This window comes from Aedes albopictus, chromosome 3 (assembly GCF_035046485.1).
Source record: "Aedes albopictus strain Foshan chromosome 3, AalbF5, whole genome shotgun sequence".
In the NCBI taxonomy this organism is placed as follows: domain Eukaryota; kingdom Metazoa; phylum Arthropoda; class Insecta; order Diptera; family Culicidae; genus Aedes; species Aedes albopictus.
In genome coordinates this window covers 262,671,165-262,690,992 of record NC_085138.1, presented here as the reverse complement: position 1 = coordinate 262,690,992, position 19,828 = coordinate 262,671,165, and the positions used below count along the sequence as shown (strand labels likewise).

Below are 19,828 nucleotides of genomic sequence, written 5' to 3'. Positions count from 1 at the left end.
TTTTAATTTTAAAAATATATTTTTTAGCGTGTAAAAATGTATTTAGAATTTTTAAAATATTTTTTCATGAAAGCTTGGACAATTCTCTAAAAGTCCCCCATACAACACTTTTCTATAGGTCTTGTCATTTTTGAGTTACATCGATTTTAAAAAATTCTTCGAAAAAAAGTTAGGCCCTCTTCAAATGTTACTCTTGAAAATTTTCGAAAATTTAAGTATGCAAAGTTGCTTATAAAAACCTAGTCTTTATGCCCACCAAGTTTCATTCGATTCTGAGAGGGTGTTGCCAACCACTGGTCGAGTTGGCGCGAAATTCGTCATATGTGACTCGGCCCTGCGGGCCTCGGATCGAAAGTCGGTTTTCCAAGCGGTATTTATACCCTTCTTATGGGTGTAAGAAGGGTAAAAATACAAATTCTTCTTGTTGTTGATTCTCTTAATGTAATCCCCGTAGAAACTCCATGATAGCATAGCATAGCATACACACAATTTTCTTTTCGCCGAAAATCAGCATAGTTTTGCAGAATTCTGCCGATCTGACATTTCAGCAAATAGTTCAGTAAAATAAATTGCTGCAATTTTCAGCAAATTCCACTGTCATCGTTGTTGACATCGGTTAACTGAATAAACAGCAGAGACTTCTGAAGTGTCAGTTAATTCGACCGCCGTGAAGTATGGTAGCACTTTGTTGAATTGTTTCAGTGAGCTGAATAAAAAAATAGATAGTTTGTTTGGAAAATGGATTTGAAGAAAGATATAATTGAGACTTGATATTTTTTTTTTTGACATTTTTTTTGTGTAATAATACTCCACGTATATTAACAATCAATTCAAGAATTTGCAGTTGTTGCTAAATCAAGCCACAAAATATTTGAAAAGACTGCTGAATGTATAGGTCAATCCGTGGAGCTGTCTTAACTGCGATTGCACTTGCCGATTGAAAGAACCGTGGTTCAAATACACTTGATTCGAGTACAATTTAAATGCCTACATGCCAGGAAGGTAATCAGCCAATTTTTGTTTTATTCGTCATTCAAAATACTACATCAGGACATGCACTGCCGTTAGAATAAACTGTTCAACTTTTGTTATATTTTGACAAGTGACCGGTGTAATTGACAACCGAAAAGTTTGCTGATATTTCAGGAATCTCGATCAATTTGCTGGTTTTGCTGCTAACAAATCCAAACTACTGATTCTCCGGAAAACTGTGGTGGTTGTTATTCTGCAAAAAAAAATGCTGATGTCGCTACTATCAACCATGTCATAGACCCACTCAACACCACACATCTGGCCAAATCATTGCAAGTACTTTATTAAGTCCAATCATTAACTGAAAAGGCCCCAATCCTGAAGCAGCTTCCAATAATTCATAATTCTTGTTGGAACTACTGAGAGGTTGTTAATAAACCACGTAGACTTAATTCAGGTTATCTTAGAACCTCTCCTCTCGAATGAAAAGTGTTAGTTCGGGCTCGCCGATCGAGATAAAGAAATCCGGGCGCCGACAAGTAAATCGCGTTCAGTGTATTTCTGTGTGGAATAGACTAATGGTTTCTGCTCCCTAGTGGAGTGGAGACGCGCGATAGAATTTTCTTTTTGGCTTGTTTTTGCGTCGAAAAGTGGTCGGTTGTTAACGGCGGTTTGGGTATATTGATCCATTGTCAAATCATATCACCAACCATAGGTGACTCCCACACTGACAATGTACCCTACCCTACTGACAAAAATTCCTTCCTGAGACAAACGTGAAGATGCAGCGATTCGCGGTCTTTATAACAACGTTTGTCTTACTAACATTCCCTCCCATCCTCGATGACCGTAAGAACGTGACCGGCGCCGTTATTGACCTTACTAAAGTTGAGAGTTCTCGAATTGTTTACATTGAGAATAGTAAGCTAGTCCCAAGCCCTATTCATTGGATCTTTGTGCAATTTTGATTGCTCTGGTCAATCACGGAGTAGCAACTATGAATTGTGCGGTTATCTATGCTCATGCTCATGCTCATGTTATCTTAGAACCTCTCCTCCCTCTCGAAGACTTTTGTCCATACAAAGAATTTAAAATTGGTGTGGATCCTTCTCCAGGCTCCTCCTCTCCATAAATGTTTACGTGGCGTATAATTGCCCTCTAATGGAACCCCAAGGGGTCTCCAGTTAGGCTAGTGGTTAAGGCTATGGATCGCCAATCCGAAGACGGCGGGTTCGATTCCCGTTCCGGTCGGGAAAATTTTCTCGACTCCCTGGGCATAGTGTATCATTGTACTTGCCTCACAATATACAACTTCATGCAATGGCAGGCAAAGAAAACCCTTCAATTAATAACTGTGGAAGTGCTCAAAAAAACACTAAGTTGAAGCGAAGCAGGCAAAGTCCAAGTTGGGACGTAGAGTCATAAAGAAGAAGAAAAAGAATGGAATCCCAAAAAGAAACTGCTGGAGAATCCCCGGAGGAACTCCTGGTGGAGTTGCCGGGAACTTCCGGGAATGGTATTTGTTGTTTGACAACTGCTGATAAAATCTATCATCAACCTTTTCAAGTACCGTAATCCGGGGTAACATTGATCAGAATTTTCGATATTTCTTGAATAATTCTCTTGTTAAAGCAAACGTTACATGTTTTATATTTTTAAAACAAGTACTGGTCCTCTGAGTTTGTGTTAAGCTACTCGGAAAAGTATTACAAAACTTTAAAACATGTTAAAATAGGTTTTTTAATCTAATTTTTGATTTGGTTTATTTGGGGTAACATTGATCATGTTAGTGATCAAAGTTCGTTTGTGTTAAAAATACCCTTTCTTACTAAATTCGGGGTCGCTGATTTCGAATATGTTGTCGAAATTCTTACAAGTTATGTACTTTTTGAGATATTTTAGGGTCAAAATCCTCCAAATCGCGAATAACGCCTAAAGGTAGGCAATGGCTTAAGGAATTGATAGCCTACTTTTAATAAATCGTATATTTTATTGAAAAGTAGCATTTTCATAGATGTTTCGGTTATTAAATCCAACTCTAGGATATCATATTGAAGTAATACAGTGATTTCGAACCTCATATTGTATCTTGTATTCACGCCAAGCATGAATGTTTGACAATGTATCTCATTGCGTTACGAAGCACAGTTATGGAAAAATCGATTTATTTCAATGTTTATGAAATTTAATTTTCATAAATTACATGTCATTCAATAGCTAAATAATGGCAGATAGCGACATACCATTCGATAGCAGAAACTGATTCAATATAAAATACTTGTTTGAACATTTCATGAGGTCGGTCAAGCCGATCAATGTTACCCCGCTGATCAATGATACCCCGTTTTACGGTAACTTACAAATATTAGACTGAGGCTGAGTATACCAGTTATCGCCATAGTGGTTCCCTATTTGGTCATAGTGGTTATTTGAGATAATTCAAAATGTTGCATCATTTCAAGAGTTTTAATGACAAGATACATTTAAATGCTAGCTCCTAAAACTTTGATAAAAGGTCAAAGCCTGAAAAATTTCCCTATTTAAACTATGGCCAAATAGGAAACCACTATGGCGATAACTAGTACACTTACCCTACAGGCAAAATTTCCGGTCATATGATTTATACAATACAATTCTGATGACCATTGGCATCTGTAAATGCTAGAGAAAAATGTTACCTAGAAATATAAATTCTGTGGTTTTTCAAAAGCGAAAATTGCTCAAAAAAAATTATAACAAATATTATTGTATGTTCATTGTGACAACGAGTTCCCATTATATTGATTGTATTTGTATTGTTATCAATGGCAGTTTACTATTTATAGATTTCTTTAGTTTATTGTAAAACGATACCAAAATCATTGTTCTTCTTTTTCTTTTTCTTGTCATAACTTCATCACTTGGATAAAGCCTGCTTCTCAGCTAGTGCTCTACTTCCGCAGTTATTAACTGAGAGAAATGTCCATTAAAATCATTGATGGAATAATTAAAAAAAAACATTAAGGTATATTGATTTTCCCGAAAAAATGTAAGTTTTAGACTATGTGTTTCAGGCTTAAGACGTCCCCTTGAAGTGTCGGTGTGAATTCCATCAATTTCCATCGAACTTGTAAAACTAATTCATGATAAAATTTGTGGAATATATGATTAATATATATATATTTTTCTGGTTGTTTTGATTTTAGAATGATTTAGTATTGACGGTATCACCCCATAAATCACTTAGAGCATGACAAAATAGCAATAGTCTTTAATAAGCCAGACACAACACCATACACGTCAATATGTACTCAACTACGTATACTAAAAATATGTCAAATGAATTGTTTTTTGACTATACAGATAGAATGAAATGATTCAAGTACTTATTTTATCCTTACGAATGATTTTAAAATGTAATTGAGAGTTTTGTTTTCAAATCAAAAGTCCGTGAGAACTTTGCAGGAACTTTCTCTACTGTATAAAAACAACTAGAATTAATTAATTATTACCTATATTAACTTTTCATTATGAAAGTACTGAAAACAATAGGATTAATTTGTCACTAATATAGCCAATTTTCATTTATTGTATGAAATATATGAGCTTGATTTCTAATGTAAAAAGTTACAATATACAGGGTGTTTGGTTCGTGAGTGCAAACTTTTCAAAGGGTGATAGAGGACCGGACCATTAATGGTGAAAATTATTGTTCTACGTGTATATGGTCAAATCTCAACCGTTAAGTAGTTATTGAACTTTCCATGTTTTTTGATTATTATTGCCTTAACTGGCTTCAACTCGAAAACGGTCAAACTTATTGCAGTTTTTTTTACCCTTTTTCGAAAAATTATTGAATTTTCTATCAAATGGCATCTTTGAATCGATTGATTTAGTTAACTAAGTTTTCTACAGCAAATAGCTCAAAAGTAGTAGGGGGATTCACTAAACAGCCTAAACTGATTAAACTGATTAAACGTCGTGATCACCAAAGCAATCTTTGATTATTTCACTCGCAAAATCATGAAACATTTCAAATAAGCAAAAAATCATGGCTTACGTAGCAATTTAATCTGTTTAGTGAGTACCCCTAGTGTGTTTTAATTTGTTTTAGTCAATCTCTGAAAAATGCGTTATAAATTAAAATTCTTTCTTGGGCTAAGTTGTGGCCCCTATTCTGCTCTATTATTTGTTCTTTGACACAAAACCTCTAGCTCTTATCATTTTCTTGCAATTTCTATTTAAATGTGCGGCACAGTGCGCAAAAAAGTGCTTACCTTGACAGTTGCAATATTTATGATCTGAAATGCGAAGTTTAAATCGAAATTGAAAGAAACCGATAAGAGATAGAAGTTTGATGCTTAAGGCGAAACTGGAAGCATTTTCTCATTTTTTTGGTTGTTGATTTTTTATTAAATAACGAAGCAATATTTTCAAAATCGGTTTTCGTGCACATGTAGAGTATGGATCAAGGCATCTTCTGAATTTTTTTGAGGTGGAAAATGTTTTCCATTTTTGTAGAAACCATTTTTATGTGAAATTTTGTTCAAAAATGGTTTCTGCAAAAACGAAAAACATTTTCCACTACAAAAAAAAAATCAGAAGATACCTTGATCCATACTCTACATGTGCACGAAAACCGATTTTGAAAATATTGCTTCGTTATTTAATAAAAAATCAAAAACCAAAAAGTGAGGAAATGCTTCCAGTTTCGCCTTAAGAACGAATTGTAGAGTGAAACAAGGGCCACAACTTTGCCTAAGAAAGAATTTCAAATTACTATGCATTTTTCAAAGATAATTGACAAAAACAAATTAAAACACACTACTTTTGAGCTATTTGCTCTAGAAAACTTCGTTAGTTAACTAAACCAGTAGATTCAAAGATGCCACTTGATAGAAAATTCAATAATCTTTCGAAAAAGGGTAAAAAAACTGCGATAAGTTTGACATAAGTTATAGCCAGTTAAGGCAATTGTCAAAAAACATGGAAAGTTCAATTACTAAGCAACGGTAGAAATTTGACCATATGCGTAGAACAATTTTTTTCATCATTTATGGTCCTATATCACCCTTTAAAAAGTTTGCACTCACGAACCTAAAACCTTGTATCTACTGTGTGTTTTATTGTGAACGATGAAACCTATCATATGCTAATAACATTTTCCGTGCAATGAATGGTATTTTTTTATCCGAACGGATAACCGTGAAATTTCCACCGATTTTTGAAATTTTTGTCTCACTCAACTCAGAAACAAATTATTTAGTGAGACAGGTGTGACCGGTCGAATTACCTTGGGTGCCAGAAAATCTGGATTTCCGGGTCCACGTTTTTATACAAAACAATGTACGAAATTTTCGATGGGTTAGTACACGCAACCTGAGATTGGCAGATTCTAATACAATTGGGTATGAAACATATACAAATATTGTATTAGGGCCTTGCAAATACAAAAATTGGTAGGTAGCAGTATATCAAAAATTGTATTGGCTTCCTAGAATCTGGAAAAGGAAAATTTCGCATGTGTGCGTGTGCTTTGTCGCACTGGTTTCTCATTATTTGTTCTATTTTTAGACTGATCATGGCAGCAGCGGCGGCATCAAATACCAAGTTTAAAAAGAAATTCGAGCGGCGGCGGGAATCGAACCGAGACACTATCATGGCGATACACAGTATCCTGCGCTCTAACCAGCACGGCTATAACTGCACATGAATAGACAAGAGGCTGAAAGCCATCATAATCAACACAAACGTGGCTTGGTGATGGAAGTGATACAGCCGCCACACTGCACAATGGGTCCAGAGCCGTATTTGCGAAGACAAAACTGTTTAAGCTTCAGCTTTAAGTTTTTAGACACATATTGTGTTTTAGAAAGTTTATTTTCAATTGTTGACCCTATTCCCTATTATTGTTATGTTAGGGTGGTTCGTCTGGTTAAACTGATTCAAAAATCTGCTTTCTAATAATTTTATTTGCGATGCCATGATGGATGGTGATGGATCGTTTAATTAGAAATTCCACCAATAAACGGCAAATTCTAAATTTCATATATCTCAGGACTCTCACCACTTAGAAAGTTGGTGTCTTCGACAACGTTGTTAAGTGAGTCAAGGGCTTACAGTTAATGGTCAACAAGGCGGCGTTACACATTTGCAAAATCATTCAAATGATTGATATTTTTTCGTGAAGTAATCAACAAGCTGTAAGTTTGTTTTCTTTGAACGAGTCTAAGGCTGTGAACCATTTCGCTTGTTCGTTTAACTTTTAGTTAAAATTTGACTTTTCGATAGTTATTTTGAAAATAACCCTACTCGCGAGCAGGGTTAGTCTTGACAGTTCGATAGTTATTTTTTGTTCGCAATGATTTGGCTGCGTACTGTATTTTGTTTCAAATAACTACTCCTCTGTCAAATTTCAAATGGGCCACCGTCGTGGTTATTTTTAAACTTTTCGATGGCAAATAACTATCCAAGTGTCAAATTTTAACTAAAAGTTAAACTAACAAGCGAAATGGTTCACACCCTAAGTCAAGTCAAAAGTTTTTCAAAGCGCTATGTATTAGTCATAATTGTGCCATGTCGCATTTCATTCGGTTCACTTGATCAAGAGATATAGCAATTAAACGAAGAACACTCAAATATGAACTACTTTATTAGAGTTGCTCCAATTTTATGTAAAGTTATCCCATCGAGCTCAAATTTGTACCATTTATAGCTTACTAGTTGTGCAACTGGCAGGAAAAATTTGAGAATATTTGGTGCATTTTTGAAAAAAGTTACAGCTTGCTGAATATATTTGAAATAATAAATAAATGTTGCATGCTTCAATTAATTCGTAACTAGCGCCGCCTACTGACAGAACTTTGAACCAATCAGCTAATCAACTGAGCGGCCGTAACCAACCTAACAACATCGCTGAAGACATCAACTTTCTAAGTGATCTGAGTCCCGAGATATATGGAATATAATATTTGTTTGCTCACTAGCGCTGCCTTGTGGTGGAATTTTGAATCAAACGACTCATCATTTGTTAGTTCTTGACCAGCCAAATAATATTGCCGAAGACACCAGCTCTCTAAGTAACCAGGATGATGAGGTATTTGGTATAAACATTTCATCAGTGTTACGTCTGTTTGTCTCTGGTATGACAGATATCACAGACAGCAAGACGTAGCACTGGCGAAATTTCCATACCGTACATCTTAGCACCATGATTACTTAAATATTCGGTATACTTGGCAAAGTTGTTAGGCCAGCCAAGGTTTTACTGGTGATGGGCCGTTTGATTCGAAATTCCACCACTAGGTAGCGCTGACGATAAATTAATTATTATATTCCATATATCTCAGAACTCTGATTACTTAGAAAGTTGGTTTCTTCGGCAATGTTGTTTGGTTTATAAGGGCGTTTCAGTTGATTAGCTGATTGGTTCAGGATTCTGTCAGTAGACGGCGTTAGTTGCAATTTAGTAGAAGCATGTATCTTTTACTTATTATCTCGAATATATTCAGCAACCTGTAACTTTCTATAATGTGTAGGGAATATTCTCAAATTTTATCTGCTAGTTGCACAACTAATTAGCTATAAATGGTACAAATTTGAGTTCGATTGGATAGTTTTACATGAAGTTGGAGCGACTCTAGTAAAATGTTTCATATTTGAGTGTTCTTCGTTAAACTGCTATATCTCTGGATTAAGTGAACCGAATGAAATAAAATTTTGCACATTTATGACTAATATATAGCTCTTTGAAAAACCTTTGACTTGACTTAAATATGTTCAAAGAAAACTAAATTACAGCTTTTTGATTGCTTTACGAAAAAAAAACATTCATTTCCATAATTTTGCAAATGTGTAATTTGCGCTTCCTTGTGGCAAATTTTTGAAACAAGTGGACCATTAACTGTAAGCTCCTTTTATAAAGTCCACCAAAACTATCCAAATTTTGATTACTTGTTCCTCAACGAGTTTGATTTAATTGGTGCAAATTTGGGCTTGATTGATTATTCAACTTTACACGAAATTAGAGCCCTTCTATCTGTATGTAGTTTTTGACTTCCGTTTATCAAATTACTACACCTTAGGACTAAGTGAACCGAATTAAATTAAATTTTGAAAGTTTGTGACTAATGTTTTGGTCTACACGTTGGACTCGACTAAAATATGACCAAAGGCAAAAAAGTTGCAATTTATTGAAAACTTTTCGAAAAGTTCTAATGATTCGAATGTTTTATCCAAGGGCTGAAAGTCTCTTGAATAAAGAAAAATCAATCAAATCAATCGAATGTTTTATTTTTGTAAATTTGCTATAACTTTGTAAAACATTTTGATATTGTATAGAGAATAATTTATCAGCAGATTTTTGGATAAGCCACACTTGATTGACCGTAATCATTTCACAATGATAAAAAAAAAACAGAACTTGGCAGAAACATTTTTGTCTTCGTAAATACGACTCTAGACCCATTGTGCACTGAAAAGCCCGCATCCAGCAGGTTGTTGTTCGCAAGTGGAACATTCCATGTAGACAATAGGGCACTGCACTGTTTTGATTTTGTATGGGATTTTGACGTTTCTTGGCCTTGCTGTTTACAAAATTTCTGTAAGAGTGAAAGAGAAGGAGAGAATTTCATGCAGTGCCCTATAGGACGCGAAGCTCAGCAGCGAAGCGAGAGTTATTTTTAGACGCAACCCGGTTCAACTTCTCGGATTTGAATAGAGGTGTTTGTGTGTAGTGGTATGGAAGCTATTGATTGATGCACCAAGCGATAAGAAGAAGCAGTTTTGACATCCAAGCGGTGTGCCGTTTACATTCGTCGACCAATCAGCGACGAGGATCTCATCGACGGCACACCGCTTGGATGTCAAAACTGCTTCTTCTTTTCGCTTGGTGCATCAATCAATGGAACCGTGTAGTGTATCTTAATACAACGAATGGATTATGATTTATCACATTTTCTGTACGTTTTTAATACATAAATTGGTAGAAAAGGCATATCTCAATTTTTGGTAGCTTTTCTTGTTTTGCGTGTAGCGATATTGGTACCAAACTTCTCATAGTAGCTTCAGCATATAGTATCAGACCAGCCTGAAATCATAATACGTGTTGGCTTCGAAGCTGTGATTTCGGTACGCACTTCCCGTGAGGAAATGGTTGCCCTTAAACACGCGTTAAGGAAAAACGTCTTGAAATCCCGCTTCAACTGTGCATCAGAACTTTAGATGCACAAATCTCAAGAAGCAGCTTCAAACAACAGTGAATTTTATTATTCTGTTCTTGCTCACTTGAAATAAGCTTCAAATAAGAAAATCATGTGCGCTGGTTTTGTTTACGAAGAGATTTGTGCGCTCGAAATCGTGAGTAGGTGCCAAAGTCGGCCATTGTGGCGGCCATTTTGGGATTCTAACAAGTCTGTCCTTAAGGTATCCTAACCTCAACAATATGGATTTCAATGTGATATAAAGACATGCTCCCGAAAATTCGGATTTTCCGAAAACTATAGTGATAAGGTCGGATACCCTGCTGGTCACATAACGGTTAAGAATGCTGGTTAGCACTTTGATAAAATTTTATGGAATTTCAGGTACTGCTGGAGGTCTTATTGATCTTTAAAGTATAGTATTATTTACACGAATAAGTCCTTATTTTCAATATATTAATCGGAATAGACTTAGAACCACATTAGAAACAAACTTCATCGCAGGAATAACCTGGAGCATAAGCTACTTCACTAAATTATCACTTTCCGCTGTTACCAGAAGTTGAAAGGATGGATATGGTACGGTCTACAACAAACATGCTCAACAACAAACGTATTGAATATATGAGATATCCATTGCAAATTGCTTGATAAAGTACAAAAGATGCCCATAAAGAACCCACCTGCAGACAATGGTGGGTGTTGGGAGAATTGAAGAATACAGCGATGCAGCCGTTGACTGAGTTGAAAAAACTAAAACATCGGCATCAAAAGTTGTGATATCAAATGAAGAATGGCAAATTTGGAAATGTGCCATTTACCCACCTATTTGATTGTCACTCTTGAAATTGCTTATAGTGTAAGGTGAGATCATTTTTATAGTAATCTCAGACTCCGAAGATAAACAGTCCACAGAGATGTGCTTATCTTACATACACGTGTGATTTAAACCATTTATACCTATATTTTGCTTTCAATCTGCATGTTCTAATATGCAACATTCGTCTTTCTACATTTATTTCAGATTTTCAATTGAGATTGCAGTTCGATCACAGCTTGACAGCTTGTAAACATCAACTACAGTTCCATAGCCAACAGCTGTTAACAACGATAACCTACAACAGAACAAAGCACAGTACAGTAGAAAAACATTTACAGTGATTGTGAAACGATTGTCGCAATCGAGTGTAAGCACACTCTCGAATAAACACACCAAAGCTCAAAACGGATGACAGCGTAGCGTGCGGTCCGATAGTGCCCCCACGTATTCAAAGTGAGCTCACGGATTTGGTCCGGACAAACAGTGGCAGCAGCGGTCAGCAGCTGGGCCGCGGAGACGGATGTACATATCCCTGTTTAATCTACTGTTCGAAGTAAACAGCCATTCGATTATCACTATCCCAATAGGTCTAAGCTAACAGAAACTCCAATCCGCCACTAACGAGCTCTCTAGCAAGTAAATCGACCGAAACCGAACAACCGCGTGAAATCATTGCACGGCTCTCTCTCCCCCATCGACGGGTCCGTGCTTCTTTTACCATATTACTAACCAACATCCAAAAACACTAACCAACCCCCGTTCCATAGGGCGGCCCTGCGATCCTGGGGTCGTGCGTTTCTTTCCATCTAGTTGTCACAATCATTTTCGGCCTGGACTCAAATCGAGAAAACGATCCAACCCAGGTAGAGGCGATGTTTTCGGAACTTCTCGATTACTTTTCCAAATAGACGATTGTTTGCTCGAACACATTGCGTTGCCTTTACTTAAAATAATACTAACGTCTATTTGAACACGTAGTCGAGATATCTAGTTTTTCTATTGTTTTTTTTTATCATTTTGATTTTTGCACCGGCTTACTAACATAAACAAATCCTTCCTTTAGTCTTACGAAAATAATCGAAATTCAACGGTTTTCTATATTTTTTCTTCACCATATTTTCCCATCACTTGCAAAATGAACACATCGCAAACCGATCGACGCAACTCGTCAATCGACGCTCAATCAACGCAGGAAGCGGCCAACGTAGGGCACGCAAACGGGCAATCATCGTCGTCATCATCGTCAGGAAGTGGCAATATGGTGAAAACGTTCCAAGCCTATCTACCGCCAACGAACCGAACGTATTCCTGTGTCCACTGCCGGGCACACCTAGCTAGTCACGATGAGCTTATATCGAAATCGTTCCAGGGCAGCCAGGGACGGGCGTATCTGTTCAACTCGGTGTAAGTACGGACTCTTAGGCTCTGTCTCAATTGAGATATTTTAAAATAATTTTAATCAAATTTGACAGTTCGAAAATTATTACAAAGCTCGAAAATCATTGTGCTGTCAAATTTAATTTTTTTCTGGCCCAATTTAAACACGTCAATGTTGATCGATGTTGACAATGTTGCCTTACCAAAAATGATTCCGCTCAGAAATGAAAACTTGTCGGAAAATTTAAAAACAAAATATTATTTTGCCTTGAAATTTCTTCGATGCTTTCCTCATTTATTCCTCCAAGTTGCCTCTCACTAGAAATTCTCACTGATGGTTCTTCCGTAGCACAATTTCTCCAGCATGTGACTCTTTAGGGAGATTCCTGGAGAAACTTCCGGAAGAATATAGAAGAAATTTGTGAGGAATTCCTGACAAAACTTGAGGAATTGTTCCAGGGTGTCTTGAAAATTCTGAGGGAACTTCCGGAGGAGTTCCTAACAAAACCCTAGAGAAGTTCATAAAAAAAACTTCCAGAGAAACTCAGAAACTCCTGGAGCAATTGCGGGAAGAATTTCCCGAGGAATTTCCGTAAGTACTGCAAATGAGAAATTCCTTGAGGAATAGGAGGCAATCAGTGAAGAACTAGATTGAAAGTAGTGAGCTAGATTTTTGTATGGCGAGATGATCAATTCTCCATTTCTGCAATGAAATGGTGCAAACACCGTGGGTTATATGATTTATTGACTAATTTGATGCTGTTTGAGCAATAGTTTGGATAACTGTGTTGTTGAAGTTGCAGGAAAAAATAATACAACAACACAGTTATTCAAAGTTTTGCTCAAATAGCATCAAATTAGCCAATAAATCATATAACCTACGCTGTTTGCACCATTTCATTGCAGAAATGGAGAATAGGCTCCTAAAGTCCTATCGGGATTCTTGTTTTAAACCACAATATATGGTTCAAGAGTACATATTTACTCAATTTTTGACGTTTTTATTAACCGTAGTTGAAAATATATAATTTTTATTTTTTTAGCTTTTTGTCTCGTCCCTAGCTTATAACACATACTTTGAGTGATTTTTTTTCACCGTGTATGTCAGATAGGAACATTTTTGAAATCCCAGTGCGAAAAATGTCGAGCTCAGTCACACAAGGTTGACCTCAAATGTCAAAGTAGAACTATTTACCATTTTACTTATTTCGAATTTTTTCATTATTCCTTTGTTTTTCAAGTCCGAGTAAAGTATAATTCCGATTAGAATACCATGCTTGATCGTATTATTCAATATAAGCGAGATTTCGTCTTTAATTTTAGGACCCTATTGATCATCTCACCATACAAAAATCCAGCTCACTACTTTCAATCTAGTACTTCACTGATTGCCTCCTATTGTTCCATTTATTTCTAATCCCTGGAGGAACATGAGGAGGGATTCCTGAACGAAATATTGGAGAAGTTTTAGGATAAATATTTATAAAAGGTGCGCAGAAAAAAAAACCTTTGTTGCACTTCCTTATGTTGAATTCACATACACAAAAAGGGAATCAAGAGGTAGCGTGAATACGTTCGATCGTTTACGACCACTTCACTTCCTATCTATAAATATAAATCTATACATAAAAATGAGTTTGAAGTCCCTTCGAGGCAACAAAACTCACGAACGGCTAAACCGATCAGCATGACTCTTGCACGGTTCGACCCGTATTCTTGGTGGCAGTGTTTATATGTGGAAAAAGTTATCAAAATTATCAAGAAAAATATGAAAATAGTGAAGTTAATGTTTTTCAATGAGCTGGGAAGAAATTCACCATGATCGAAATAAAACTAATCTAGAGGGCGGTCAACAGTTGTAAAAGTTAGCCGAGGCAGCTAATAAATATAAAAATGTGTTTGAATCCCCTTTGAGGGAAAATAGCTTAAAATAATACTGATTTTTTATGAGCAGGGAAGAAAATCAACACGATCGAAATATTTATCTAATGCCGACTTCTTGAACAATTTTCAACGGAAAACACTTTGCTATCCGTCGCCAATCAAGCTACGGACTACGGACTTCAGCAGGATGAAGTACAATTAAGCAAAATTTCATCCATACCAAATCCATACACATATTTCTATGATAAAAATGATTACATTATATTCATTACGGACGCATAGACGGGCCCACCTCAAAATCGAAGCAAGAGAGAAATAGAGAGAAAAGCGCAAGCCGATATGTAAACAAACACCAGTGGACAAGCGTGCGCATGCGCGAGCCGGTGAGGACGAAAATTACCGTTCTGTCAAACATAAGTCTGCTCTGGAGCAGAATTATTTTTGACAGTTCGAAAATCAAGGAAAAATAATTTTCGAACTGTCAAATTTAATTAAAATTATTTTTAATATCCCAATTGAGACAGACCCTTAGAAGATGCTCGGGATGGGATAGAACGGATACGTACATGTTAAATGGTGAACAGTGTTTCTCAGATTTATATTGTGATGGAAAACAGAGGTAAATGCACGAGTAACTTAAATTATTTTTCATTGAACTTACTTACCGTACTTACCGATCAGGCTAAGGCCGGGGTGGCCTCTGCTGTACATAGTACAGCGTCTCCATTCCACTCGGTCCATGGCTGTTTGTCTCCAGTTCCGCACTCTGCGTACGGTCCACAGATCGTCCTCCACTTGGTCGACCCACCTAGCTCGCTGCGCTCCACGTCTTCTTGTACCGGTCGGATGACTCTCGAGAACCATTTTAGTCGGGTTGCTATCCGACATCCTGATGACGTGACCCGCCCACCGTAGCCACCCGATTTTCGTGGTATGGACGATGGTTGGTTCTCTCAGCAGCTGATGCAGCTCGTGGTTCATTCGCCTTCTCCAAGTCCCGTCTTCCATCTGCACTCCGCCGTAGATGGTACGCAATACTTTCCGTTTGAAAACTCCAAGGGCGCGTTGGTCCTCTGCACGTAGGGTCCATGTTTCGTGCCCATAGAGGACGACCGGTCTAATCAGCGTTTTGTAGATGGTTAACTTCGTGTTACGGCGAACTTTATTCGATCATAGAGTTTTGCGGAGTCCAAAGTGAGCACGATTTCCTGCCACAATGCACCTCTGAATTTCTCTGCTGGTGTCGTTGTCGGTGGTCACCAGTGAGCCCAAGTACACAAATACTTCCTCCTCCCAAATCTTGGTAATGACCCAGTGTAGTGCTCTCACCAGTGCTTCTCCACCGTATTTTAGAAGCTCGCTTGGTAGTTGATCTGCTCCAGCGGCTTTGTTGTTTTTCACCCGGCCAACCTCCTCCTCAATCTCTTGAAGGTCAGGGGCCGGAAGTCTTTCGTCCTGTGCACATACTCCTAGATCTGTTACCACGCCACCTTCGGTACTTGCAACGTCGCCATTGAGGTGCTCATCGCAATGCTGCCGCCACCTCTCGACCACCTCACGCTCGCTCGTGAGAATATTCCCGTGATTATCTCGGCACATGTCGGCTTGTGGCGCAAAGCCTTTGCGCGAGCGGTTCAGCTTCTCGTAGAACTTTCGTGTGTCCTTAGCGCGGTACAGCTCTTCCATCGCTTTGCGATCTCGTTCTTCCTGCTGGCGCTTCTTCATCCGGAAGACTGAGTTTTGCCTGTTCCGCGCCTGTTTGTAACGTGCCTCATTCGCTCTCGTACGGTGTTGCAGCATTATCGCCCATGCTGCATTCTTCTCGTTTTTCAACTGTTCACATTCGCCGTCGTACCAGTCGTTTCTGTGATTCGGAGTCGCGAAGTCTAATGCTGTAGCCGATGTACTACCTATGGCGGATCGGATGTCCTCCAGCCATCTTCAAGTGTACATACCTGCGCCGAGCTGCTCTTCCGTTTGTAGGACCAGTGCTATTTGCTGCGCGTAGTCTTGAGCCACTTCTACGTTACGCTGTTTAGCCACGGCGTTCGACTTCGACGCGTGGTGATAACTGTCGAAAGTTTTGAGCGCATGCATATAGCGACTAAGTAGTGATCCGAATCTATATTCGCACTGTGGTATGTGCGGACATTGGTTATATCCGAGAAGAATTTACCATCGATTAGAACGTGGTCGATTTGATTTTCTGTTTGATGGTCGGGTGATCTCCAGGTGGCTTTGTGGGTATCTTTGCGGGGGAAGAAGGTACGGAAAATCCTCCAGAAATGCCGGGAATGATGTATTAATCGACTTTAAGGACAGATTTATTAGAAGCTCAAAATGGCCGCCACAATGGCCGACTTTTGCATCCACTCACGATTTTAAGTACATAAATGGCATGAAAATCAAAACCAGCGACCCCGATCTTCTCAGGACAGTATCGACCGCACAGGCTAGATGTTTGTGTTGGTGAGTTCATGTAAACAAATATGATTTGGCAAAATATCTGTTCCTATTTGTAACCATTTGTGCAGCAAATTATGAAATATAACAAAATTTCTCAGAATTTACGTTTAAAGTGGTACCTACATCCAAGGTATACGGGCGGCTTTTCAAGTAAACCAGAACAAAAATTATCATTTTCTCTCTGTTAGATTACATGATGAACTTCTAGAATCATTTTCTAGTTCCAACGCTGCAGCTATTCTTGGAAGCAGTATGTTCATCAACGGGGTTTTGTCGACGATTTTTTGATGTTTTTTTTCTTGAAACGTCCGATCAATGAAGGATCAATGAATTCAAAATTTGTGGTGCATTTAAAATTGAGAAACACTGATCTGTAGTACATATTTAAAATACATGATATTATTTTCAACATTTTTTTTTACCTTTTATAAATTCCAGGGTCAACGTCGCTTGTGGCCAAGCCGAGGAACGCGTCCTATTAACTGGCTTACACGCCGTAGCCGACATTTACTGTGAATGCTGTAAAACGCCTTTAGGATGGAAATACGTAAGTCGAAATACTAGGGATTGGTTTGGCATCTCCAAGTTGTAATTTTTCTTACTTTTTCAGGAGCACGCTTTTGAATCTAGCCAGAAATACAAGGAGGGAAAGTACATCATAGAACTAGCTCACATGATCAAGGAGAACGGCTGGGATTGATCGCCAAGCCATTGCTGTAATCGCGTCAACTAGATTAGTCAATACTGGTAAAAATCGCAAAAAAGCAAAATCCCGCAATCCAATAGTGCGCGAACCCAGCGGGAAGGAAGTCTTCGGAATGACAACTTTCCTGCATCCTCTTTCCACGGCACAGTCAGTGTATCTCCTAGTTCTGAAGTCTCTGTCCCCGCAAGGAGGTCCCCCGGCGGAGGATCAACCCAAGCAAACCCTAGATCAAAAGCGTATATCCGTGCGTAGCTGTTCTGTCATTTCCTGCATCTGCGTTTTATCCTATTACAAGTAGATCTTTCTCTATAACGTGTTCGTTCCATTCACACTCACCAACGCATATATGTACTAAATCCATCGTATAATGATTGAAGTATCGAACGGTATCGTAACAGCCGTGCATTAGATTGGGATTATTTTTAATTGTCAAACATTCTGTAAACCATTCTTAATTTTACCTGCGAGAACCACGTACACGATTTAAAACAAGAGAAATAATAATTTAGTTTAGAAACCTAACTCTTTCAAATCCCTTTTGTAGCAGAGAAGTAAAAGAGGAAACATTTTATTTTCCTGAGATAGCGAGAAGATTAACACTATTTTATGGATTAGTGATGAGATGACTACGATCGACGAGTGGTAGATGAAGCAGATATAGCGATGTTTGTGACGGATTGAGTAAACCACGTGGGGATTGGGATCCCTGAGCGCAGCGAGAAGGGATCCGTGTAGGGTGGAAGATGAGCGAAGGCAGAGAGATGGTACGCGAGAGAGAAAATGCGAGAGTGATATTAGTTTTACGAATGTTTCAAGTGAGATAACATTTATAATAAATCGTATTTTAGTCGAAATATACACGTCTAAGAAAACTAGCTTTAGTTCTACGAAAGGAAACAAAACTGAAAGGAGGAAGACGAAGAAGACAAACACTTATGGTTTTATAAATCACAAGTTTAGATAAATGCAATGGAACGAATGCAAAACCAAGCAAAAAAGCAAATAAAAACAAACAGCTGTTGTAACGCCTGTCGCCGAGCAGTACTGTTACTTCTGTTTCAGTTTTATTCTTTTTGGATAGCGAATGTGATCAATACATGTATAATATTACGATTATGATGTATTTTTTTAATAAAACAAAATATTTTTGTATTCCAAGTATCTGTGTTTCTTTTGGCTCAGGCGAGTGACAACAAACAGACAAACACACAGAACAGCCATTCAAGTCGAGATTGGAACGGAAGCATTGGCGGCCCTCGATGTCCAAAAGGTAGGGTCAGTGAATCGTCACCTCGGGCGAAACACACGAAACTCTAAGAATGTAAGGAAGAATTTTACTGCCAAAACAATACAGTTAATAGATACGAGAAAACTAAACTCAACAGTAGCAAAAAAAAAGAACAAAGTAAAAGTACACTTCAATTTGTTAAGTCGAACAAGGGCTAACCGAACTCAAATTCAAATAACATTGAATTAGCAACTCCATTCGTTTCAAGACGGATGTGATGATAATAATTACGGAACAACAAATCCAGTCCCCAAATGTCGTCATGAGATGAGCGGTGTACAGATTTTGATTTTAGTTACACGAAGAAAAAAATTACTAGTAAAATAATTTCACGAACAGGTCCTAGTAAAAGGCTATTTCATCGATTAGTAAATTTGCTGGCCAATCAGCTAAGGATATAAGATTCTCAAAATAATTGAAAATATGCGAGGCAGCATCGCTGCAATTGCTTGTGTATCAGTTACACTAATTGGAAAGTAGGAAACAGTAGAAATATCCACATTAAAGTTTTTATCTACGGTAAGATGGATGCTTGCTGGAAAGTTGTTCCATAAAATGACATTTTGATTTCTGCTTTCCACTCTCACCCTGTTTCTGGGAAAGATAGAGTAAAACTTCCTAAAACTAATCAATCGTAATTCGTGCAAGATTTTTTTTTATTCAAATAAAGAATTTATGGGCCAGAATCTTTCACATTTATGTTTCCTAAGTTTGAGTATAGCATAATTTGGTCAAGTTTCGAATGGTCCACTGCACGAATTTGTGCTGACCTGCTTAATCTCACAGAAAATCTGGTGTTTGAGCGTTGCCGACACCGCTCAAACATCAGTAAACAGACCAGTATAAATGTGTGCAGTAATCCATTGTATTTTCTGAAACTACCAATAAATTATAATTTTCCAGGTAGAACGTCTCCAATTAACCCTTTTGCACGAATAAACGAAAATGACCATAATACAGTTAATGTGAAGTAAGGTTTTGATTCCGTGTAATCGTTTTTAAGTTTAGCAAAGCATAGGCAATTTTAGTTTAGCCCAGCTTATAGCTTAGCTTCAATTGACTGCACATAGTTGCTACTCCGTAATTGATCCGAACCAATGACAGTTGCACAATGAAACATCTGAATTGTTGAATTG

General features: G+C 37.7%; 1 protein-coding gene across 9 annotated transcripts in view; it reads left to right on the top strand.

Moving 5' to 3' along the window:
- LOC109417184 (protein yippee-like) overlaps positions 1 to 18,562 on the top strand; it is a 314,595-nt gene extending 296,033 nt beyond the window's left edge. For 7 of the 9 annotated variants that reach the window (XM_062860536.1, XM_062860532.1, XM_062860531.1 and 4 more), the window contains 4 exons: positions 11,176 to 11,524; positions 12,164 to 12,375; positions 17,137 to 17,245; positions 17,309 to 18,562. In XM_062860536.1, the coding sequence (XP_062716520.1) occupies positions 11,492 to 11,524; positions 12,164 to 12,375; positions 17,137 to 17,245; positions 17,309 to 17,398 (444 nt within the window). In that variant the 5' untranslated portion in view covers positions 11,176 to 11,491 and the 3' untranslated portion in view covers positions 17,399 to 18,562. The other 2 variants (XM_029872219.2, XM_019691309.3) reach the window with 2 other exon arrangements.
- The last annotated feature ends 1,266 nt before the right edge of the window (positions 18,563 to 19,828 follow it).